The 27,351-nt window shown below is 46.2% G+C and overlaps 1 protein-coding gene across 2 annotated transcripts in view; it reads right to left on the reverse strand.

Moving 5' to 3' along the window:
* KDM2A (lysine demethylase 2A) overlaps nt 1-27,351 on the reverse strand; it is a 213,559-nt gene that overhangs the window by 65,492 nt on the left and 120,716 nt on the right. For both annotated transcript variants that reach the window (XM_077454675.1, XM_077454676.1), the window contains exon 13: nt 201-284. In XM_077454675.1, the coding sequence (XP_077310801.1) occupies nt 201-284 (84 nt within the window). The remainder of the gene's footprint in view (nt 1-200; nt 285-27,351) is intronic.

Genomic DNA, 27,351 nt, shown 5'->3' on the forward strand with positions numbered 1-27,351 from the left:
TTTGCACAGTACTGTACACAACACACACAAATGTAATCAATTTAAAATAACTACTTTCTATATTTTTACAGTTCAGGGTGGAGACATACTTACTTTCTAGTATCAGTACACACACAAGCCTTCATTACAAGGATAGCAAGGTACCAAAACAGATAAAGGCCGGCTTGCAGTCAGTAATTAGGTATCTCTACTGGGCTCACCTGCTCTCTCTTGGGCCACTGAACGATGGGAATTCCAGTGAGTGCAAGCTCAGGTGGGTCGTGCGCGTGTTCTTCCAGAAGCTTCTATTACCCCTCCAGGGAAGAAACAAAGAAAAGGAGGGGTAGGTTAAACAATCTGAAAAACCTGTTTTCACTGATGTTCATGAAATTGCAGAGAAACACAATTCTTGACGTATCAAATGCTATTGAGTTGACCTGGACACAACACAGGGATCTAACTGCAGACACCTCTTCACCATGGCAAAGCACTTGCTCTTGGCAGTTCCTCCAATAAGAGGATTTCACCTACTGCAATCTCAAACATTGTAATGATGCAAGAACAGCAACGCGCATATTGCTGGGTTCAGAAAGTGACTGGTTTGTTTACATACAATCTTAGTCTCACAAATAAATATTTAAAGTCATTGTAAAGTCTTGGTTTAAAAAATAAATAACAAACATATTATACGTTTTGCACAAAGCATTGCGGATCCTCCTCTTATTGTGTCCCTCTTTTGCTGCTTCTGGCCCCTCCCTCCTTTCGAGTGCCCCCACAGCAAGCAGCTTGCTATGGGGGCCCCCCGAGCCGAATCACAGCTCCCTGTGTCCATTCAGACATGCAGCCCCCGAACCCGGCCTCACCCCCGATTGGCTAACTGACTGATTGACAGCCAAGGGAGCCTATGGTGCTGCTGCTGTGTTTCAGCCAATCAGGAGGAGAGTCCTGGATGACTAAGAAATTTGTGGACATCGCTGGAGAGAGATGGGGCTCAGGTAAGTAATTAGGGCTTGCCGCTACACACAAAAGGTTTTAGATCTTAATACATCGAATGCATTAAGATTTAAAAAAAAAAAAAAAATTCTGCCTTTACAAATCCTATAAGATTTTCTTTTCTCCATCTACACCCCCTCCCTTTGATCAGTCAATAGCCTTACAAGGATCCCAATACCATCCCTATGCCAATGACACAAATCCATCTATTTCCCCTTCAGTCTCCTTTTGCATCGCTAATTTACTGATGGACATATTAGTATGGATGACACATTTCCTAAAACACAATCCTTTCTTAAACAGAGGTCTTTCTTTCATATCCAGCCATCACATTCTAACCTCCAGGAGCCTCTAACAAGCCTCTGGAACTCCCTACCAAAACTTGTGCAACCACTCTGATCGGATGCCAAAAAAAAATAAAAATAAATCATCTCCTCAGTGAAGCTTATCCTGACGCTACGCAACTGCATTTATTTGCTTGAACAATTCATCACCCCACCACCATTCCCTTTTTCTATTTGCTTTTGCCTTTAGATTGTAAGCTCTCACAAGCAGGGCCCTCCCAACCCTCTTGCCTTGAATAGTATTGAAATTGTACCATCCCGCTCCATTATGGAAAGTGGTACACAAACTGTTGGCACTATATACATCATGTATGATACAGGGTGCCCGCCATGAGACAGGATTCTCACAGCACAATGACTAGGTTTTCAGAGCATCTGACTTAAAGAGCAACTGCAGTCCGCTCACATAATTTTTAATAAAAACATCTTAGACATTCTGAAGCTTCCCTCCAACCACTTTGCATAATTATATATATATATATATATATATATATATATATATATATATATATATATATATACACACATACATACATACATACATACTGTGGGCAGCTGCTGCCTGTTCACTTTCTGGATTTACACAGACACAAACATATATACAGACTCGCACATACACACAGTCACACACACACCTCTGCTTGCCTGCACATTTCTCCTCTGTGGATGAACAGACATTGATCTCTGCAGTCTCCCATCTCCTCCCCTCATCCAACACCCTCCAGCTCTGCAGCTCTCATTGGCCCCTATGTGACTCATCTCCCCTCCCTTGCTGGCAAACTCTCACAAGAGTTAGAGAGAGAGCGGTGCATTATGTCATAAGTCTAGGCTAATGACCAGACAACAGACAAGAAGTGGGCTATATAAGGTATTTACTGGCAGAAAAAAAGTTTTACTATCCAAAGTTAAAACAAGGGCAGAAGATTAATCGATAACTGCTCAGGTTTGTCAATATAAAAATAGGTAAAGGTACCAACAGAGGGGGGAGGGGGCCAAGTAGGGTTCTCCCAGTACCATCACAAGAAATTACAACATTGGTAAAAATCAGTAAAGTTTTATTTTCCATGCAAATGACATACATTTTTAAAAACCAACAGAGGTGGTAGGACCACTTAGAATGAAATATGCAATATCAGTTGTTTTTAAAAATGTATGTCAATTGCATGTAAAATAAAACTTCACTGATTTTTAACAATGTTGTAATGTCTGGGAAAATCCTACTTGCCCCACCCCTCACCTTATATATATATATATATATAAAAAAACAAAAACATAATACCTTTTGATCACAAGTGATCACATTCTCTCTGTTCTGCATGAGAGCTGGGGGGAGAAGGAGAAGTGGCACACTGAGCTTCTCAGCAAATGGCTGTGCAGTAGGGGCATGTCAAGACATGTCCAATTATTACAGGAGAGCAGCCAGAGTTTCATAGCATAGCTAGAGAACTGAGTGACCACTGGTGCGTTCTCCTGCTTAGTGTGGTCAGTTTTTAAAGCAAGGGGACTAGCAGGAACACCAGGGAACTCACACAAAGGAAGCAATACAAAAAACAAGACACTTTCTCATACATGGTACAGCAAACACATATCAGAAATATGAAATGTTGGTGTAACAAATGCTTTTAGGCCCCTTTCACACTGCGCCGCCCATAGCGTTGGCAGTAAAACTCCGCTATTTTTAGCGGCATTTTACCGTCGGATTTGCACCGCATTTTGGTCGCTAGTGGGGTGCATTTAACCCTTGCTAGCGGCCGAGAAAGGGTTAAAACCACCCGAAATAGTGGCGTTTTTCCGGTGGTATAGCCGTGCTGCCCCATTGATTGCAATGGGGAGCAGAGGTGGAGGAGCGGTAAACACACCACTCCTTCACCGCTCCAAAGAAGCTGCTGGCAGGACTTTTCCAGACGTCCTGCCAGCGCACTGCTCCAGTGTGGAAGTGCCCTGCGCGCCACCTGCTAATGCAAAATCAAATTCATTGATATACCGCTAAATAGCGAAAGAGAAATAAAAAATCAATGTTGTTTTAATACAAGATATGGAATGTACAGGTCACAAGAATTGAATCTTATATCAGTATTATAATGCTGCTACTTTCATGCTATGATTAGACATTGTTCTCTGGGATGGCCCCCAGGGTTATTCATCTAAACTTGCCAGCTCCATGAGGCTCCAGATTTTTAGCAAGCAATAAGGACATCAGAGAAGAGGGGAAGGACCTGTATCCAATACTCTACTCCAAGATATGGATTTCTAATTCTTAGTCAATATACCATCTGCAAGCAGTAATTCAAATGGTAGGGCAACAAAATAGCTAAAAACAACAGCAAAAGGCCTACAGCAAAAAAGAAGTCAACAGACCCGGACAGTTGACAGTTGAAGTACCTTGCAGCCAAAACATGCAACAGAGGCTTAAAAACTGTTTTGAAAACATGAAGAGGATCAGGCGGTGGCCCAAAAACCTGTGAAAGGAACGGATGTTAGATGCTGTACAAAAGCCCAGGAACCCGGATTTTGATAAGGGAATGAGCTCAGGTTGGGACTAGGAAAAAAAAAAAAAAAGAAAAAAAAAAAAGGAAGACCAACACACAGCCGGGTAGAAAAGGATGGAGGAATTACTAACTTAGTTTCTCATCCCTGCTTGGCAGGAAAGAGAACCGGACAGATCTGTACAGGGCTCTGATTGCACACAGCTGATCAGCAGGTCCCTGTCATGTATCGTTGGCCAGGAATTGCAGACAGGCTCCCGCTGTGTACAATCACAGCAGGAGACGGGCACCCTAAACCCAGAGGTAGACAGCGGCGTACGTACGTAGCTTTGCCTACAGTGGTTAAGATGTAAAATGTTCAGCATATGACTCCTCTCTATCTGATCCCCCCTCCCTTCCTGGGATAGCGGACCAAGGATCTTCTCCCCACACTCGCTGTCACAATTCAAAGAAGGTGCAGCCATGCTGTCAGCTTAAAATTCCCAAACTACCAGTGTGCTTTTGAGCACTCAATATAGTTCATTGAGCTTCCTTTCATTGTGTAACTGCCTGCTTTTATCGGAGGTACGAGCAGACAGCTACACATACAGTCTGCAGGACGGTAGCATTACAATCAAAATCTGTTGATCATGGGTGCAATGCTTTACAGGCTCCTAACAAAACAAAAAAAATAAATGCATATATTTTTCCCTGAAAAAAAAAAAAAAAAAAAAAAAAAAAAAGTGAATTTTTTTTTGTAAAAGTGAACTTAACCTTCCAGCAAGTATGGTGGTACCGGAAAGCCCTGTCTTACCTTGTTCAAGTTGCTGGTCAAGTTTGGGGTCCAGGCCTTCAGCATCTGGGTGCCATAGGAATGGACCATGGCCCTGGACCTGTACGACAGTCTGCTGCAAACTACACTTATTGGACCACATGCCGAGGTAAGCACAGATCACATGATCCAGCACTCAAAGCAAACATTATAGGCTGGGTACAGTCCTCAGCAAGGCGAACGGTGTTGAAAACTACTAGTGTGCCATAAGGGCAATAAGCAATCAAACCTGAATAGTCAGCCGAAAGAGGTAAAAGAAATTTGGTGGAATATAAAAAAAATAAATAAACATAATAAAAATCTCCAATAGAAGGGGTCCATCACTCAACCACTTGCTTACTGGGCCCTTAAACCCCCTCCTGCCCAGACAATTTTCATTTTTCAGCGCTGACACTTTGAATGATAATTGCGGTCGTACAACACTGTACTCAAATGAAACTTATCATTCTGTTCACACAAGTGGAGCTTTATGTTGGTGGTATTTAATCAACATTCCGATTTTTATTTTTTGCTAAACCCAAAAAAACCCGTTTCATAGTTTGTTATAAAATTTTGCAAACGGGTAATTTTTCTCCTTCACTGATATTCGCTGGAAAGGCTGCACTGATGGGCACAGATAAGATGACACTGATGGGCTCTGGTAGGTGGTATTGATAGGCAGCACTGGTAATGACGCACTGATTAATTTATAGGCTGCACCGATAGGTGGCACCGTCACGATTAGGACCGATGTCCCTCTCGCAGCTGCTGGTGATCAGATATTTTTTCCCTCCTCACGCTATACGCGCGAGGAGAAAAAATAGACAATTACCGGCTTTGTTTACATCACATGACTGGCTGAGAGCTGATCACGTGGTAAGGGGGTCGGGATTGACCCCTTACTCCGATCTGTGATCAGGTGAGTATGTTTTTTCTGCCTCTAAACGTTGAGCTCAAAATATGCTTGTAATCAGCCTAATGTTCATGGACATATAGGATAACATTGAGCTGCTTCTATAGGCAGAACACAAAACTCTTGCAGAAGCAAAGTTTTTTATGCCAGTGTGCATGGAGCCTTCCAGTACATTTTAATTCTTAGGTTTCTTTCACATGGGGTGGAATCTGCCAGCTCAGCTGGGAAGCGGTCCGCTGATCCCCACTGAGCAGGTGGATGGCTGGTCCGTGTCTGCTCCGCTTATGCAGACACAGTCCACTCTCATCTATGGGTGGTTGGATGTAAACCGACTGCCGGTTTACACCAAATTACATTCAATCCGATAGATGGATGGGGAACGGATCCACATCTGTCTGTTTTTAGCAGAACGGATGTCAGTGGATGTCAACATCCATCACACCATATAGAGGACAATGGATGGCCTGAAAAACGTGAGTGTAAAAGTGAGCTTAGTCCAGTTTATAATACAAAGGAACTGAACACAGTACTGTACTTTAGGTTACTTGAGGTCTAAATAGCTTTTGCTAACCTTCATTTAGAAACCTGTGTCCAGTTCTGGAGACCTCACTTACCAAAGATACGGAGACCTGAAACTGAACAAAATGATTCAGGGCTTGGGGGATAAATGGTGTATAGACTCAAAGGTAAGAGGCCGACATGATAAACTTTTTAATAATATATTAAAGCTGGATTCACACTGACGCACGGACCAGCTCACAGCTGTTCACCATTTCAGGTATGATTTATTTGGCTGAATTTTGTCCTGAAACACAGCGGTCATCAACCCTGTCCTCAGGGCCCACTAACAGGCCGGGTTTTATATATGACCTTGGTGAGAAGGAGACTAGAATACTGAAATCGCTGTGCAGCAAAGGTATCACCTGTCATGTATTTCAGTTATCTTGCAAAACTGGCCTGTTAGTGGGCCCTGAGGACAGAGTTGATGACCACTGCTGAAACAGACCAGAAGACGCACAGGACTTCTGTGCAATTCACACAGGAGCCGCTCTGGAGGTATGATCCAGCTCCATAGAGAGCCGGTCACAGTCTCCTGACATGCAAATTGGAGGTGGGGGAAAACCGCATCCAATCCGCAATAGTGTGACCCCAGCCTAAAAACCCATTCAGACATATCTGGTCTATTGTGAGGTTAATGTATGTTGTGTTATGGCAGCCAATGCGTCTCAATTACCCAATAAATGTACAGGCAACTTTTTTTTTTTATGTACAACAACTTACATTAGATATAGAAGTGATCAGGAAGGTTTAAAAAGGTGCCCCAAAACCAACGCGAGAAACACGGACAAAAAGTCCCTGACCCTTTTCCAAAATCATGCAGAACCATGCGTTTTGGCAAGCATGTTAGATGTATGGGGGTTCCAGCAACTGCAACCAACACACGTTTGCAAAAGGGAGCACATTTCTGTGCACTGCAGGGAAGTGTGTGATTTTGCACACGTTCACACAATACACAAGTGTGAACCTCAGCCTAGCCTTCCACCAATCTGAATCGCTTCTACTTGAAAACAGCCAGCAAAAAAGGTAGATATAGCAAAGCGTGTTTACATGCTACTGCAGCCCTGAAAATGATGGCTACCGCAGCAAAAGGGTTAAATGGTTTTATAATTTTAGGCTAAAGGTTTATGATGCTTTAATTTGCAAACACACATGAAACCACACAAGACTGTCAAGGGATCTTTACAAAGCATAGTCCCTGACTCAATGAATCAGTTGAGAGCATGCATGTCTGGAAAGAGGCCCCTAAAGGGTAAAGCAACACATCAGAAGCTCAAGAGGCCCTCAAGTCATCTACAACCCCCCAGTGTGCATATACAGCAAATGTAACGTATATACTACATACACACAGGCAAGATAAGCCTACTTACCCCACATAGTAGCACACACAAGTATGGACACATTCAGTGGTATACATTTGAAGTGTGCAAGTGTAATGGGAGGAATATGGATATGGCCATATCTGATCCTGTAAAAAATGATAAATGCCAGGTTGTCACACTAACTTGGCTTTAAAGTGGTAGTAAAGTCACCGTGTTAATTATAGGTACAGTAAATAGCTCCTAAATGTGCTCCGTTTAGGAGATATTCACTTTAGCAGCAGCCAGTGACGTCTCTGGCACATGTGCACTGGGCTCTGAATGGACTGTGCTTTCAATTCAGAAATATGTGGCACGGCTAGGACTCCATGTTACAGCTGTGGCACAGAGTCATGGCCGCAGCACAAAGTTCTGAATGGATAGCAATGTATACCAGCACATTAAGACTAAAAGGAGAAGTACAGCCAAAGTTTTTTTGGCTGTATTTCTCCTCTGAATCACTGAAGCCCGCTGTCGGCTGAGGTCACAGAGCTGGTCCAGGCTCGGGCAAGATCGCGACAATGAAGTTAGGATCCGCTCACATGCCTGGACCGTCGGCCCGGCTCAGCAAGCTTATTAGAGGCTGAACCGGCAGCTTCCACCCCTCCATATCCCAGCACTCCATTGAGCAGGGGGGAGCAGTGCAGAGAGCCGGTGACTGAAAGTCAGGAGCTCTCTGCTCAGGGAGCTCTGAGAACCGAGCGATCATCAGCGTTTGATCGCTCGACTCTCAGCGTTAGGGCAGGTGGGGGACCAATGCTGTATCCACCTAGGTAATTAGGATTCTGAAAAAATAAAAAAATAAAAAAAAGAACAACCCATACTCTTAAAGCGTTGGGGGCTCTTTTTTTTTTGCTGCGTTTTACTACTGCTTTAGTACGTAAATCATTACTAAAACACAAATCAGAAGGAAGAGAGTCAATCCATATTAACATACTTCTTCCCGGTCAGCAACTCAAAGTAACCAAGGCAATGAGTTATGACGACAGCCAGGCAACTTACATTTTAGTAGGATAAACGAACAATGCAAGCTTCTGTGTTCCTCTCATGGTGCGTTTCCTCTAAAGCAAACCTGTGGGAGGCTGCCCATTTATGAAGGGCCACCAATCACTCTTTGCAGTCAAAAGCAAGTTGAGATAGACCGAAATAAGGCGGTCACAGAAAAATTAAAGAGGGAGACAGCGGTTCCATTTTCTTACTTAAGCATCAGATATTTTGGAGTAAATCGGACTTGGGGGGGGCCGGGGTGGGGGGGATCATCCAAAATATTTAAAGCACACCTGTGTGCTTTACACTTTTCTGTGTGACTCAATAACAAGCAAAGTTCCATTCAGTTCCAGGCAGCAGAAACCCGTCACATGGTTTGTCAAACTGACCATCGGCCACCTTTTTTTTTTTTCACCCCCAAATATTTTTTATTGAAAAGTTTTACTTTTTTTTTTATAAGCATACATACAAGCAACCAAAACAGTTGGCAGTTATAGTTACAGTCATATACAAATTGTATACAAACCAAAACTTTCTTACTTCTAGTAGCAAGGTATACAGTGATAGGCAGAGAAGACAGCCTATATAGGTGCCACTTTGATATGTTATACTTGTTGGCTATATCAATCACACTCCGGACATATCATCAATTATCTTGAATTTGCCCAACTACACAAGACTGAAGCATTATTACAGGCCTTGTAGAATCTGCAGAGAGACCAGGGCCATTGGAGCAAACCCTGAATCCATGAGTCCCATAGTTTATTAAATTTGAGAGGGGTACCTCTAGATTTAAAATTATCCCTTTACCAGAGTAAGGTGGTATTTACTTGGGTGCGCCACTCCTCAAACTTAGGAGGGAGGGGGGTTATCTATTTCATTAGCATACATTTGCATGCCAAATACAGCAGGCGAGTAAAAGTCGTATGAACATGAGGTGTAAAAAGCTCTTCATCCAGAAACCCTAGAATACAAGTCAGAGGGTCATCTTGAAAGAAGACCTGAAAAGCTTGACTGATAACAAATAATTGTGTTCCAGCATCTTACAAGCTCGGGCACCTCCAGAACATGCAGATGAACAGCTGTAGAATCCCCACACCTGGGACAGTCGGGGACCTCTCTACAATGCCATTTAAACAGCTTGGGGGGGGGGGGTTCTATGAACCTGGTGAATAACAAAAAAGTTGCGACAAACACTGAGTAGGGGAAATAGAAACCAATGGGACCTGTGCCATATTTCACCATCAATTGTTGGAATATCTAATGACCAGTCCCTTTTACCATGAACCTGCAACCCTACTTTGATAACCAAGCACCAATGACCCATAGAGGAGATGAGGCCTTTTTTTTATCAGCAACATTAGCTAGTTGATTAATGGGGTGTCGGTCTGTTTTAGAGATGTAGAAGCTTGAGAAAGAAGTGCATGGCGAAGTTGGAGGTATTGAAAAAAGCACAAGTGAGAACACCAAACATCTTGTAAATCTTTGAATGATTTAAGATGATCATTAGCGTATAATTGGTGAAGAAAAAGTATACCTGGGTTATATCAGCTAGAAAATCCCTCCAATCTTCCTCTTTCCCACATTGGGTGAAAAAGCGAGATACTCACATATCCCAAAACCCTGCGCATTTCATCCCAACCAGGGCCCACTTTGGATAGGATATCACCACCCTCTTTATAGAAGACCCCTCACCCCAGTTGTTTTTGGTCTGGTCACACATCACAGGTCCTCTTCCTCCAGGGATGGGCTGAATGTCCGTGCTGCAGACAGCAGTGTCATGTAGTGACGTGGTTACATTTTTAGCAACATTTGTATGTGAGTCCAGGAAGGGAGCGGACCTTTAATGCCTGGAGCTCACAGGAAGTGGTTTACAGGACCATTCAACCCTGAAGGAAGTTGGTAAGTCTACAGCAGGGGTAGGCAACCTTTTGAGCACAGTGTGCCAAAAACGTTTTCAAAGAAATTGAGCGTGCTGATTTTATAACAAAAAAATGTCAACTTCACACTCCCAATCACGAAAAAGGATTTTCTATAAAGTAAATGCTGTAAACGACTTTAGTAGTGAGAAATTAACACCTTGAACTCTCACGCCTCAGATGATCCCCAATTCATGTACCTCCACACCTCAGATCACTGTCTGCCCTGCAGGTCTGCCTCACCACTGTAACCCCCTTTCTCATTTGCCCCACCACTGTAACCCCCTTTCTTATCTGCCCCACCACTGTAACCCCATGCACATCTGCTCTACCTCCACTGTAACCCCCCTTTCTCATCCACCCCACCACCACGCTCCTCTGTCTTACTGCTGAACCATCTTCTCATCTGTCCTAACACTGAACTTATCTGCTCATCTGTCCCCACCAATACACCTCCTTTCTTCTCTGCCCAAACACTGAACCCCCCTCCCTCCCACTCATCTTTCCCACCACTGTCACCCCTGTTCATCTGGTCCAACACTGAACCCCCCTTGCTCATCTGCCCCATGACTGTACTGCCCCGTTTTCTGTCCCACCATTTAACCCCCTGCACATCTGCCCCGTCACTGTACCCCCTTTGCTCTTCTGTCCCACCACTAACTCCTTGCTCATCTGCCCCATCAATCTGCCTCCTTTTTTCATCTGCCCCACCACTGTACCTCCCTGCACATCTGCTCCACCGCCGTATCCCCATGCTTTTCTGTCTCGCTACTGAATCACCTTCTCATCTGTCCTAACACTGAAACCATCTGCCCCACCAATGTACCTCCTGCCCCACCTCTGTAACCCCCTGCTCTCCTGCCCCACCTATGTAACCCCCCGCTCTCCTGCCCCACCCCTGTAACCCCCCTGCTCTCCTGTACCACCTCTGTAACCCCACCCCTGCTCTCCTGTCCCACCAATACTCCTCCTTTCACATCTGCCCCACTGCTCTACCCCCTACTTTCCTGTCCCAACACTCAACCCTCCCCCCATCCGGCCCAACACTCAACCCTCCCCCCATCCGGCCCAACACTCAACCCTCCCCCCATCCGGCCCAACACTCAACCCTCCCCCCATCCGGCCCAACACTCAACCCTCCCCCCATCCGGCCCAACACTCAACCCCCCCCCCATCCGGCCCAACACTCAACCCCCCCCCCCCATCTGTCCCAACACTGAACCCCCCCCCCCCCCCCATCTGTCCCAACACTGAACCCCCCCCCCCATCTGTCCCAACACTGAACCCCCCCCCCCCCATCTGTCCCAACACTGAACCCCCCCCCCCCATCTGTCCCAACACTGAACCCCCCCCCCATCTGTCCCAACACTGAACCCCCCCCCATCTGTCCCAACACTGAACCCCCCCCCATCTGTCCCAACACTGAACCCCCCCCCCATCTGTCCCAACACTGAACCCCCCCATCTGTCCCAACACTGAACCCCCCCATCTGTCCCAACACTGAACCCCCCCCCCATCTGTCCCAACACTGAACCCCCCCCCCATCTGTCCCAACACTGAACCCCCCCCCCATCTGTCCCAACACTGAACCCCCCCCCCATCTGTCCCAACACTGAACCCCCCCCCCATCTGTCCCAACACTGAACCCCCCCCCCCATCTGTCCCAACACTGAACCCCCCCCCCATCTGTCCCAACACTGAACCCCCCCCCATCTGTCCCAACACTGAACCCCCCCCCATCTGTCCCAACACTGAACCCCCCCCCCATCTGTCCCAACACTGAACCCCCCCCCCATCTGTCCCAACACTGAACCCCCCCCCCATCTGTCCCAACACTGAACCCCCCCCCCATCTGTCCCAACACTGAACCCCCCCCCATCTGTCCCAACACTGAACCCCCCCCATCTGTCCCAACACTGAACCCCCCCATCTGTCCCAACACTGAACCCCCCCCCCCATCTGTCCCACCTCTGAACCCCTCCTGCTCATTTTTCCCACCTCTGTACCCGCCTGCTCATCTGTTCTATCGCTGGACCCTTGTCTCATCTATGATTTGTGCGATATGCAGAGTGGTGGAAGGAAGCAGAGATGAGACGCATCTACCTGTTCTGGCACACCGATCCTGCTGATCCACCTCTCGGATCCAGCCCACTTTCTTGTATGTGATGTATAGGATATCACATACAAGCATATGGAATGGATGCACAATAAGCTCAGGTCAGGGGCATTTTCTGAAAGCAGTGGGCCTGTGTGCGGGATCATAAATTGGGCCCCCGCAGTTGAGAAAAAGTGGCTTGGGTGTGATTTTCATTGCGCTGAATACTGGCTGTGGCTTAAAGGGACACATAGCGCTGGGGTTTGGTAAAAAGTGACGCAAAGGTTCAGGAATAATTTCAACAAACTTTCCAGAGGCTCAACAGTAATTCCACAAACTGTCCCGATTGTGGTTCTCTCAATCGCAGTGAAATCCTTTCTTTCTGAGACTGGTAGCGGCAATCAAGAGAGTCATCTTCCTCCAGATGGTGGGCGGGGCTAGCAGGACTGCGATTGTCTTTAGCAGTGGCAGAGACAGTCCTCCTCCTCCTCCTGGAAACAGAGACCCCCCCCCCCCGTAGAACTCCACCCAATCTCTTCCCTAAAACAAAAGCCGACGATCGCAGCTACAGGAAAGTTAGATAAACAATGTTTCCCATCATTTACAATATGTGGGGGCACAGTGCCTTCCCCTCAGTGCAGGGGCGGTGCGGGGAATTCAGAAATTGGAATGCATTAGTGTCTGACACTTCCCTGCGCTGCTCTGCTGATGGGGAGGGAGTCGAGTGCCGGTGTTCTGGCAGATAGTGTCCTACCATCATATAGTGTCCGCCCCGTACTGCGCATGAGCAGTACAGGGCAGAAGAAGCTACGGAAAATCTCCGAAGATGAACAGCGCCTGCGCCGTGAGTGTAGGTGGTAGCCCCACCATCCAAACGGACATAGGGTTGTGAAAATTAGAGGGCCCCTCGCAGACGAGCTTCACTCGCCACGCTTTGGGCTCGGCCTTGCTGAGCTCGGCTCTTTCATATTCCTACTCTATGTCCACTTGGATGGTGGGGATAGAACCTGGACTCACGGTGCAGGCACCGTTCATCCTCGGCTATTTTCGGAATCTGTGTGCTGTGTACTGCACATGCGCAGTACACAGCGGACACTATCCGATGGGGGACCATATATGATAGTACACCGGCAAAAGAGGCTTGACGTTCTGCTTGCAGCACCAGTGACGGCGGTTGCCTACCCCTGATCTACAGGGAACAGTGCTGGCAATAAGGAAAGTACTTTAATTTCTGAAAATGCTGGAGGTTTATTTATAATGTTATTATGTTTTGCCTAAACTGGGACTCAGTCATGAGAAATTTTTGGAGGAGGTCGCTGTCAATCTCTCCTTTCTTTTTGAAAATGCGTGTTCCTGGGCAGTCATTCAGGTGCTTTGACTTGGTATAGAGATAAGTAATTCTCATAACTGTGCTTGTTCCACGTCTATGACTGAAGAGCAAAGCATAGCAAGGCATTTAGCATTTTCAGGCCTGCAATGGCATCTCCAGACACAATGAACAGTGACCTCCCCACTCACTTATACTGTTTATTGAATCCTATGAGCGGCGGCCCTGCTGAGCACACTTGCCCTGTGCAGTCTGTATGAATGTAAAGCAGCCCATAGATTACACCATTTTCTTTCCTTCCACCATGGGAAGAAGGAAAATCGCTCGATTCACCCATTACCATCAGTGTTGATGGGGGAATCCTTCCCACAGCACTATTGTGTTCTGCAGGTGGGGAGACTTCCCTGCCAGCAGAGCACAATGATCACTGCTGCCACAGCTATAGCCACCGGCAGCATGAAAAAATCTGACAGGCTGGTTGAACTGAAGTTGATCGAAGGATGTCTTAAAGAATAACATTTTATTTTATTTTTTTTAACTTCAAAAATAAAAAGTATTTATTTTGGAGCCTGTGAAGCATTGCACCAGCAATCAGCAGATCAGAAGATCCTCACTAGCTGTAAGAGCGGGGGAATCGGGGAGGTGCGGGCCGGGCCATTCGTAACATGTTACACCCTGAATATGTAACATGTTATGAAAAGGTGAACTTATCCTTTAAGCTACGTTTAAACGTGTAGCGCCCCCCTGAAAGACAACCCAAATCGCTTTTCAGAGGCATTTCACAGGAAATTAAGGTGATAAAATGTCTCCTCACCACCTGTTTTACCTCTGTAAATGCTGCACCACTGCACTAAAACCGCATGCATTACATGCAATTGCAATGGGACCCTATTCACTTGCAGGAGTTGAATTAGATGGCAATACTGCCCACTGAACTGGACAAAGGGTATCATTTTTTTTGCCCTGGCTGTAGCACGTTCACCATCTAGCTGCCTTTACAGCTTAAAGAGGAGCTCCATTGTGCCGCCAGCCCAGTAAAGGGCACTGTGCCACCAGCCCAGTAAAGGGCACTGTGCCACCAGCCCAAAATAGGAAGTTGGAAGCACACTGGATTTATGGCAGGTATTTCTCTCTACTTGTTTTTCCCCTCTTTTTAAAGGAGTAAGACAAATGGGAAATTTACATATACTGCAGAGAGGTACTTTTTTGTGCTGACATACACATAGGCTGGCCATACATTATACAATCTTCTTGTACATTTTTTTTTTTTTTTTAGATTTATCAAAACCATGCGAGGTCAAACCCAAACACTTTCAATTTGTATGCAATCAAATCAGGCCCTTAAAACTACATAGCTGAAGGTAAATCAAAAGGAAATTGAACAAGAAAATTGGATAATGTATGGCCAGCTGAAGTAAAGCCCTGTGTACTTTGAGATAAACCAGACAAGAAGCAAAGCATAGAAAGCACAATGGAACATATAAATGGGTGAATAAGGAGAAGGAAAGGAGCATCTGCTTCTGAGGCCCCATAGACACACAACGGTTTCCTCTGACACCAGAGATCTGACTATGTACTGGCTAGCCAGGCACAAAACAAAATCAATCCAGATTAGAGACACAAAGCCAAGACACGTGACAAAACCTGAAGAAAACAGGTTCAGTTTTCCTGCTCAGAAAGCTGGAAACACACTAATTGCAGACGTTCCATCCGAGGCACTCACACTAATTGGAGACCCTCTGCTTCCACCTGAGCCTTTCACACAGGTGTTCCCATTTAAAGGGAAACTCCTGTATTTGCAGCAAGTGCATGCAAATTCTTCTAATGACTTTCACAATTATAATGGGTTTTCTTACGGTGTAACAAATAGATCCTCTCTCTGTATTTTACGGCCACCACTCGGCCTATTCTGATCAATACCTGCCGAGACAAAAACCAAGCCCTGTACAGAGTGCACCGTTTTCTCAAGTCCATGGAAAGCAAGAAATTTCACAGCAGCGATTCATATCGGCTATTGGGGAAAAAAAATAAAAATAAAAAAAATAAAAAGTCTCCTTAGGGCCAGTTCACACCACAGAAAACGCGAATTGGATGTGTTCTGGGTACTTTTCAGCATGCACTTTTTTTTATGCGGTCCGATGCGTTTTTGATGCAGTCCAGTATATCCCCCCCTCTTTTCTTCAACAAGGACATGTGCGTTCCAGTGCGTTTTCACAGCGTTCCAGTACAGTCCAGTGCAGGAAAAAAGCAGTATGTTCTACTTTTTTTTTCTAGAACTGCAAGCACTGATGTGAACTATGCCATTAAAGACCATATAACCTACTTTTCATGCATTTTTAATGCAGAAAAAAAACGCACTGGACTGCGTGTGGTGTGAACTGGCCCTTAGTAGTATGTGTTTTTTGTTTATTTGCAGTAAGTTATAAGCTTTAGTCAGCTTTAGACTCCTTTTACACTGTTGCGCCGCTAAAGCGTAGGTCATTTTTGCAGTGCTTTAGCGGGCTTTTTTTTTATAGGTCATGTGACACACACAAAAAAAAAGACCCATTTTGCGGTGCTTTCAAAGCACTAGCCTATTCACGTCAATGGGCAGGGGCGATTTGGGAGTGCAATTTATAGCGTTCCCACGCCTCCCCAAAGATGCTGCTTGCGGAAATTTTGCCAACGTCCCGCAAGCACACCGCCGAATGTGAAAGCACTCATTACAATGAATGGGGGGCACTTTCCAGGCACTTTTTAGAGGCTATTTCTCTGGCTAGAACATCCGAAAACTGCCTCAGTGTGAAAGTGGCCTAACCAATTGTGTTATCTGATGCAGCTGCCAATGATCATTGCGTACCAGCATTTGGTAGTTACATCAATAACCATTAGGATGGCCATACATAATATACATTTTCCTTTAGATTTACCAAAACCATATAATACGAGGTCAAATCTAAACACTTCAATGTGTGTGTGGACTGGCCTTTGCACTATATAGCTGAAGGTTAAGCTAAAGCAAATCGAATAAGAAATTTGTATAATGTGTGGTCAGCCTTAGAACTACCTTCAGTAACAACTCGGTAGCTACCGACAAATCACCAAAATATAAAACAATCTCCCAGATATGGAACTACTAAAACATTCGGCTACAAAAGGCTCTAGTGTGACAGGGCCCCTAAACTGGCCACACACTAAGCATACCATGCAGACTGCTGGCAGAGGTGTACACAGGCAGTGAGGGTCTGTTTACCGTTTTTTTTTTTTTTTTTTTAATTAAGCTTTATCGAAATATCACAAATGACTTTATACACCGCAGCTCTGCCCTTGTCCAGTGACCAGTGGTGACATAACGTGGGTCCGATGCATGTGAATAATGCAGCATTTTTACAAACGCACAGCAACCCACCTCAACACAGTGTTATGGTGCAAACAGAGAACATAGAAACCAGCTGCTTTCTATGTGCCCTGGTGGTGCAACTGCAATGATCTGTGCAGAGTAATGTTGACACCATGTGTGGTGAGCTGCAAGCCCTTATCACCACCAAAGCTATGTAGTAGAAGCCTTAACAGTCCACTCAGTTTGTATCCAATCAGTAAAGCTCTTGTGCAATATAACTAATACTACAGTATTATAAACAATCCACTCCATTTGTATACAATCAGGAAAGCTCTTGTACAATATAATTATTATTATAAACAATTCACTCATATTGTACAAGAGCCTCCCAGATTGGATACAAACTTATTATATTCCAACATTATAAACAGTCCATTCAGCTTGCATCCAATCAGGGAGGCTCTTGTATAATATAAGTGGACTGTTTAGAATATAATATGTTTCTATACAAACAGTCAACTCCATTTGTATCCAATCAGTAAAGCTCTTGTACAATATAACTACTACTATAGTATTATAAACAACCCACTCGATTTGTATCCAATCAGGGAGGCTCTTGTACAATATAACTATTATTATAGTATTACAAACAATCCACTCATATCGTACAAGAGCCCCCCAGAATCTAATACTAGAATATAATACATTTGTATCCAATCTGGGAGGCTCTCGTACAATATGAGTGGACTGTTTCGAATATAATAAGTTTCTATCCAAACAGTCCACTCAGCTTGTATCCAATCAGGAAGACTTTATATTACAGTTATATAAACAGTCCACTTGTGTCCCATAAGGGAGGCTCTTATGCAATATAACCGTTTGTAGATCCAGAGAAGATTGTTCAATTCGATTGCAAGGTGAATGGCCAGCTTTAGACTTCCAATAACAGAGGAAGCACATTCACCACTTGGCACACCAAGCAGGAAGCAAAGCCAACACTTGCCATCAGAAAACATGGCTCCTCACATCCAGATTTAGAAAAGGAGCATGTCAATAGGTGGTTAAACATTAAGCTCTAGCCAATGACAACAATAAAGGACTAGTTTCCCTTCAGCTGCAGATACAAGCTAAGAAAGTAATAATGTATAAGGAAGAGAGGAGACTAACACAACATACAGGCAATGGGGAAAGTGGATGAGGTTGGAGACGGGCGCAGCCACAGACACAAGCCTCCCTCACCTCCGCTGTCGTCTCTTGTCGCAGTCCACACTCTGCACTGACCAGCAAGCAGCTCCAGCAAACACTTCCTGCAAACTGCCAGCTCAGAGAGTGGGAGGGAGCTCAGGCTGGAGGCTCTGCAGTCCTTCATGCGGATTGCCTCCCCAAAGTCTGTGCCACTTTTGCCTCCTTACTTCCTGCTTGTGTGTGCCAGTCATCTAGAAGGCCAGGCACGCCGCTTCCCAGCACACAGCCTGCCCCCAGCTGCGTGTCTGCTGCTGCTGTCTCATCGCTATGACCCCTCTGCTAGCAGGAACTCCCTCTTGGCTGTCTCCACTTGCTTACACACTCTTCCCAGCAGTGCTTTGCAGTAGGCGGGGAGGAAAAGAGTCACACACAAAGAGAGAGAGGGGAGGGGGGATGTGGGGGTGGGGGCAAAGCCTTGGAGGGAAAAAGAGAGCAGTGGGAGGTGACAGAGGGGGGAGGGGGGGCAGATGGATGCTGGGATTGGCTGAAAGCAGGCATCTCCTCCCTCTGCACAACAAGCTCTCTCTCTTCCTGTCTCTCAGGATACAGGAGGAGCAGATGCAGTATCTGCAGTGAGAGCAGGAACATGCTGATCTGCTGCCAGATAGAGAAGAGGACAGTGCTGGGCTGACGACAGCTGCACACAGTCTGCTCATCACAAGCCACAAATGGCCACCCTCCCCACATCTCAGCACTGATCCAACATGATTTCCTGCAGGAACCCTGGAAATAACTTTCAGGTCTCTGGGAACTGCTAATAATCTCCACTGTCACTCTACAATCGGGCTCAGGCTGATCTCCATGTTTATTGTCCCTTTACAGGAGAAATATTAAAGCAAAGCTTTCTTGTGGGTCACCTGAATGCACTTATCTCTGAACTCCTGTGACCCAGATTCATCCGGCAGAGGGATAAAGTCCGGGGACGGCTGACGTCACGCTCTGCAGGGATCTCAACACTAAGAATCGCATAGGAACACACTGCACATTCCTGTGTGCCTCACGTGTCCTTCAGTGCAGTGCGATTTGAACCCATTTATTTTGAATAGACTGAAATCGCACCAAAAAGTAGTGCATGCACCGCTTTATTAAACGCACAGTAAGCGATCGATTAGTATTTTTGTAGCATGCGATCCTGTGCAGACAAAATGCACCGTTTGTGACCTGCATTTGGAGTATCGTTAATTTACAGGGGACTAAACCCTCCTATTGTTTTAAGCCAAGGAAGCGGCCATCTTAGCCTCTGTTTGACCTTCAACTGCCATGTGATCAGTTACAACACCAACCATTTGATGGTTTAAAAAACGCCCTTTCACATTGAGCCACGCCAGGCGTTAGTGGTAAAGTGTAAAATAATAGATTTACTGCACCAACCTCAAAAGTAAGCTGCCAACACAACAAGCCTAATTGTAAGAAAATGTGTAGCGCTAAAAGTGTCCGTGGCCAACTAAAAGGTGTTTACAAGAGTCAAAAAATGAATATGAGGTGAAATAAATAAATGAAAAATATGCAATCAAGAAACAGTGATGTATCACTGGTGTTAGATATATGGGAAATATATGCATAAAAACTGAAACGTCAAAATAAAACGATGTACAGATAAGCAATCAAAGTTGGTGGTAAAGTGCCGCTAGTTTTAGCAATTTTTTTTTGGTCTGATAACGGGGCACTTTTAGCCCCTGCTAGCGGCCGAAGAAAGGTTTAAATGTGCCCGGAAAGCGGCACTTCGGCTGCGCTGCCCATTCATTTCAATTGGCAGGGGCGGTCGACAGCAGGATAAAAGACACTAAAGACACTGCTTGCAGAACTTTTTCTAACGTCCTGCAAGCGCACTGCTCCAGTGTGAAAGAACACGGCTCTCACGGGGGCTGCAGAGGCGGCATTATTTTTAGCCCAAAAGTGCCTGAAAAACGTCCCAGTTTGAAAGAGGTGCCTGAAAAACGCCCCAATCTTACTATATGGTTGAGAGCACAAGCAATGTGACAGTTACATTCTCAGAATGTGCTGGGAATGTAAGCCCTTGTACACACGGTCGGACATTCTGACAACCAAATCCGTTGGATTTTGTCCGACGGATTTTGTCCAAAACTGTTGCATACACACAGTCGGAAAATCCGATTGTACATAACCTGATGACGTTATTTCGTTACGACGGGACTACGTTCAGGCTAGTAGCCAATAGCTTTGGTCTAGGAATTTGATCTGAGCATGCGTGGCACTTTGTCCGGAGTAGGCTACACATGATCGGAGTATGTCCGATCGGAGCATTTTGTCGGAAAATTTTACGGACAAGTTGGAAAACTTGGTCCGTCGGATACTTAGACGGAAACAGTCCAATGTAGACCACACGCAGTCGGATTATCCGACAAAACGGTCCGATAGGACACACTCTGTCAGGACCTCCGACTGCGTGTGTACAAGGGCTAACTGTTTTTTTTAAACTGTTTATGGTCTTTTCAAACCGAAGCGCAGTTGGATGCATTTTAAATGCACTCAAACTGCACAGACAGCCCAAAACCAAGGTAATCCTATGGGCATAGTTCACAGCAGTGCAGTTCTGCGCAGTTAAGTAAAAGTAGAGCATACTGCATTTTTTTGCATTGCAAATGAAAATAACACGCTACAAAACGTACCGCACCCTTTTAACCCCTTCACACTGACCGTACGCAAATTTGCATTCAGGGATGGTACGGTTTTTTAGAGCGGGCTAAAAGCCACTCAGCTGTTATCCTGAAGGAGCGGGAGGGGACATTGAAGCCACTGACCCCCCTCCCCCCTCTACTGCTCTTCCCGGGCCTCCTGTCCCACCGGGAGAAACGCCACCAGCCAGCACTTATGCTGGCTAGGCTGAGACCTGAACAAAGCCAAACAAAGCAACGTCACAACAGTTTACTTGGCTGCCAATGGTGCAGATTTAAAAAAAAAAAATTACAGTATTGGTGTCTTTTAGACTCCCAGTCCCTCCATAAAGAGTACCTGTCACCTCTATAACTGCCACAAGGGATGTTTACATTCCTTGTGATAGCAATAAAAATGATCAGATTTTTATTTTTATTTTTAAAGGGACAATGTAAAAAAATAAGAAAAAAAAAATATATAGAAAATATTTAAAGCGTCCCCTCCCTGTGTGCTCATGCAAAAAGAAAACGCATACGTAAGCCGCGCCCGCAAATAAACGGTGTTCAAATCACACATGTGAGGTATCGCTGCGATGCTCAGAGTGAGCGCAACAATTCTAGTAAAAGACCTCCTCTGTAACTCTAACCTGGTAACTGTTCCATTTTCTCAAAGCGTCGCCTATGGAGATTTTTAGGTACCATAGTTTGTTGCCATTCCATGAGTGTGTGCAACGTCAAAGCATGACATGTTATGTATCTATTTAGTCTGCGTAACATCTTTCACATTATACAAAAAATTGGGCTAACTTTACTGTTTAGTTTTTTTTTTAATTCATGAAAGTGTCCTTTTTCCCCCCACCAATGCGTTTGAAAGTCCACTGTGCAAATACCGTGTGACATAGAATATAGCATTGATCACAAGTTTATTTTCTAGGGTTAAGGATGAGCATGCCCCGATGTGCGGCTGCAGAGATCGGGCAATGTCTCACTGCCTGTGATTAGCGCAGCACTGCAACTACTTCCTGGCGGGCTCTGCACGTGGTCCATGCGAACACGTCTGAGCTCATCCTATCTAGGGTCTAATATAACACAGAAAAAAAAAAAAAATGTTATTATATATATATATATATATATATATATATATATATATAAAATGTTTGGAGTTCCTAGTAGGGTTGTCCCGATACCACTTTTTAAAGACTTTTTTTTTTAATCAGCCCTGTTGGTGGGCCTTGGTGAGATATTAGGGGCCTTAACAGACCCCTGATAACTCCCCCTTGAGACAGAGAAAGAGACCAAGGATAGAGATGTCCCACTCCTTTTCTCTGCAGCCTCAGCTCCACTGAAAATGAATGGAGACAAGACAGCGGCTCCTCTTCATTCATAAACAGACATCGTAATCACAGGAGGTTACAATGTTTCAGTTATGTGAATGGACAGAGTCAGTAATCAATGACTCTGTTCATACAGAAAAGTAAGGAGGGGGACCGGGCGGGAGAACGGAGGGGGACCGGGCGGGAGAACGGAGGGGGACCGGGCGGGAGAACGGAGGGGGACCGGGCGGGAGAACGGAGGGGGACCGGGCGGGAGAACGGAGGGGGACCGGGCGGGAGAACGGAGGGGGACCGGGCGGGAGAACGGAGGGGGACCGGGCGGGAGAACGGAGGGGGACCGGGCGGGAGAACGGAGGGGGACCGGGCGGGAGAACGGAGGGGGACCGGGCGGGAGAACGGAGGGGGACCGGGCGGGAGAACGGAGGGGGACCGGGCGGGAGAACGGAGGGGGACCGGGCGGGAGAACGGAGGGGGACCGGGCGGGAGAACGGAGGGGGACCGGGCGGGAGAACGGAGGGGGACCGGGCGGGAGAACGGAGGGGGACCGGGCGGGAGAACGGAGAGGGACCGGGCGGGAGAACGGAGGGGGACCGGGCGGGAGAACGGAGGGGGACCGGGCGGGAGAACGGAGGGGGGACACGGAGGGGGGACACGGAGGGGGGACACGGAGGGGGGACACGGAGGGGGGACGCGGAGGAAGAACGGAGGGGGACACGGAGGAACAACGGAGGGGGACACGGAGGAACAACGGAGGGGGACACGGAGGAACAACGGAGGGGGACACGGAGGAACAACGGAGGGGGACACGGAGGAACAACGGAGGGGGACACGGAGGAACAACGGAGGGGGACACGGAGGAACAACGGAGGGGGACACGGAGGAACAACGGAGGGGGACACGGAGGAACAACGGAGGGGGACACGGAGGAACAACGGAGGGGGACACGGAGGAACAACGGAGGGGGACACGGAGGAACAACGGAGGGGGACACGGAGGAACAACGGAGGGGGACACGGAGGAACAACGGAGGGGGACACGGAGGAACAACGGAGGGGGACACGGAGGAACAACGGAGGGGGACACGGAGGAACAACGGAGGGGGACACGGAGGAACAACGGAGGGGGACACGGAGGAACAACGGAGGGGGACACGGAGGAACAACGGAGGAGGACACGGAGGAACAACGGAGGGGGACACGGAGGAACAACGGAGGGGGACAGCAGAACGGAAGGGGGCACATAGGAAGAACAGAGGGGGACAGCAGAACGGAGGGGGCATGGAGGATGTGGTGAAGGTCAGCGATGATCGTATGTGGGAGACTTACAAGACTCCCGATCACCTATGTATAGATTTCACTAAAGCAGCTGAAAGCCTTGGTGGGGAGAAGCTTGCAACTCCCCTACGCACCGATCACTGCTGACTGTCCAGGTATCGGGTGAAGCATCAGGAGCATTTGCCTGAGTACAAGTACTTGGGCAAATGCTCGGTATGAGGACAACCCTAGTTCTAAGTAGTTTTCTAGCAAAAAATACAGAATTTAACATGTAATAAACAAATATCAGATATAGGCGTAGGCATGAAAGGGTTAAGCCAAGCCCAAAAACATTGAAAAACACACTGCAAATGCAGCACATGCAATCATTAACATGCAGTTATGTGCAGTTTCTAATGTGAAAGGGCCTTAAATCAATGGGTTTAGTTCCACTTTAACACTGACAACCACTGCAGATCGCAACTACAGTGCGTTCTGAATGTGGTGCAGAAAACTTGCATGGAATGCAGTGTTCTAGTGTGAACCTAGCCTAAAGAATAAATTTACTTCTAGTAATATTGTACACCCGTATTTAGGGCGTAACATGCTACTAAAGCAGCAGCCCCCCATCCCCCACTGGGACAGCAGATGGGGGATCTTACATCCCACATCCCTACAGCCGCTGTCCCAATTTAAAAACAGCATGCATGTGCGGGGCTCCGCCCATACAGCCGCATAATGCACAGCAATCTGTGAATCAATGAACTACAAAGTCCTGCCATCTGCCACTGTGGCAGCTGGCTTGTAGTTCTCAATCAACTGCGAGGATGCTGGTGAGTGCTCTCGTAGTTCACGAATTCTTCCTATACAGCAAGTGCCCGACCATGTAGCTATACTGAGAGAGTGCAGGAGCCTGACGTTACACCCATGATCTGCTGATTGCAGGTGAAATGCTCTGCAGTTTCCTAAGAAAAATAAACGCACATTGTTTTAAAATATGTGCATTTATTTAATTTTTTAAGTGAACTTATCCTTTAGGCTGGGTATACACTAGTGCGATGTAGGACATTACATGTGCTGTGCAGAATGCATGCGATGTCTGTGCAATCTGAAATCAGCCATGCAGATTTTAATGCTGAATTTGCGTCGCATTTGTACCAAAAATCGGTGCAGGACCATTTTTTGGGTCCGCACAGGAATCGGATCGCATAGGTGTTTCACACCTATGTGTTCTGATTTCTGCACCATTTGGCAGTGCGATCAGATCAGGGGGTGTCATTAACTTTGTATTGACACCTGCAGCGGTTTGCATAGGGCAGTGTGAAACGCTGGCAGGGGACATGTGATGCGGGAACCTCCACTGGAATCGCTCTTGTTCCTGCATCCCATATATGTGAACCGACACTTAATGTTAGGATCCGCCCAGATGCCTGGACTGGCAGCTGGCTCAGTCTCACAGCGTATTGCCTCCACAGCCTGGCGCTCCAGTGAGTGTTGGAGGGGAAGAGCAGAGAGCCAGTAACTGACAATGATTGCTCTCTGCTCAGTGAATATTGAGTGAAAACAGAGATCAGCGGTCATTTGATTGCTCAGTTCTTGGTCTTAAAACCAGTGGGGGGACAGCTGCAGCCAAATAAAGCAAGTATACTGTAAAGGTTTTTTTTTTTGCTATGTCATAACTACAATGGTATTGCACAGAGCAGCCCCGAACCTCCTCTTCTGATTTCTCATGCTGATGCACTCGGCTTCTCCTCCTTCTGAGCGTGCCCCCATACCTCTCAAGCCTCTTTGCTATGGGAGCACAATTGAGGGCTCACTCTCGAGTCGGGCTGTGTGTATCTATAGACACACACGGCATAGCTCAGACCCACCCTCCACTCCTTCCTCACTGGATACGATTGACAGCAGCAGCCCATGGTTCCCACTGCTGCCTCTGTGTCCTGGGAGGAGAGGAACAGAAACCAGCACAGCAGCAGATGGGCACAGCACTGGATCAAGATAGGACTCTGGTAAGTATATAGGGAGGTGAGGGGGAAATACAAATACTTGGGCATTTTTTTACCTTAATGAAGGGAATGCATTAAGATAAAAATGTCTTGGCTTACACAGTGCCCCTACTGTGGATGAAGTAGCACAAGGGGCGCCTTTGGACAACAACATTGTCAATCTAAATTTGCTAGTACATCTAACAGATTTAGTTATGAGGATTTCCTCTTGCTTCCTGTTTTGGATATGGGACAGGTAGTAAAAAAGTAAATCTCCCCAAATGGGGACACATGTGGCAAAAAATATATCTGACAGGGGTTATAACCCACCTTCCCACAGTCTATCCAAAATATAAAAAATTGCCTATAGTTCTACTTTAAACGCTTCCGGACCGCCCACATGTACTGCAGCAGGACAGCCAGGTTGCACAAAATCATGTACCTGTATGTGATTTTGTGCACACGGTGTAGGGGGGTGTGCGTGCCGTGGGGGGCCACTGCGTCCCACTGATTGCTCGGAGAGACGAAGCAGTGGTCTGCCTATCTAAACAAGGCAAACCGCTGATCTGTCAGGGAGCAAAAAGGGAGATCTTGTGTTTCAGCTAAACCAAGCTGAAACACGGATCTCTTTTCCTCCAGTGTATCCATCCCCCATCGTGATTAAGCACCTCCCAGGGACACACAACCTTTTGATTACTGCATTGGTGTCACTGGTCCCCAAAAAGTGTCAGTGTCCAATTTGTTCCGCTAAAAATCACTCATCACCACCATTACTAGTAAGAAAATATAAATAAAAATGGCATAAATCCATACCATAGTTTGTATTTTTTACCCAAAATATGTAGCAGAATACATATTGACCTCAACTGATTAGGAAATATGGTTTACATTTTTTTTTATTAGGAATGTTTTGTAGCAAAGTAAAAAATATTGTTTTTTATTCAAAAAATTTTTTTTGTGTTTATAGCGAAAAAACAAAAAACAAAAAACTAAAATCCTTTTCTCTGTAATTCATTGACCGACACAGCTCCTCTCTATAACTAAATGGGTTGTATAGCCTGCCATTAGGAGAACTAGGCAAAATTGTCACACAATACACAGAACTTTTAATCGGGCGGACCCTGTGTTATCAACCCTCCTCACTGCTCCCAGCAGCTTCAGTACGTTAACAAGCAGTATAACGTAGAAAAAAGGAGGGGTGGGTGCTGTGTCGGTCGGTGAATTACAGAGAAAAGGATTTTACGGCGAGTACAAAAATCCTATTTTCTCTTATATTTGCCGACCGACACAGCTCCTCTCTATAACTAAATGGGACGTCCCCAAGCAGTGCCAAACGAGGGGTGGGAAAAAAAACAGCATAAAAACCTCATCCACCATGGCAAGTGGGAACTAGTGAAACTAAACCTACAAAAAAACAGCAGTGCGTGGAAAAACACCACCATATAACCGGGTAGCCTCAACAGGAGGGATCCCCAAAACCGCAACATTGCGGAAGTAATAGCAACAGTGCATTAACAAAATAGTACTGCGTTTTTATCGAAAAATCAGGGAAAAACTAAATTGCAACTACACGGCCGCCTGAAAAACTTTGCGGCCAAGACAGGCATCAGCCGATGCACTGACGTCTACCTTGTAGAACTTGGTAAACGTATGGACAGATGACCAGGTTGCGGCCTTACACACCTGAGCGACAGACGCTTGGTGTCGGAAGGCCCAAGACGTTCCGATTGCTCTTGTAGAGTGGGCTGTGACTGGAAAGGGGGGCACCTGCCCCTTAAAGGCGTAGGCTTGGACTACAATCAATCTGATCCACCTGGAAATGGTGGCCAACGAGACCGCCATGCCTTTCTT

The sequence above is a fragment of the Lithobates pipiens genome, unplaced genomic scaffold (assembly GCF_037356315.1).
Source record: "Lithobates pipiens isolate NorthernLeopardFrog02 unplaced genomic scaffold, aLitPip1_a1.2 Scaffold_25, whole genome shotgun sequence".
Lineage (NCBI taxonomy): Eukaryota > Metazoa > Chordata > Amphibia > Anura > Ranidae > Lithobates > Lithobates pipiens.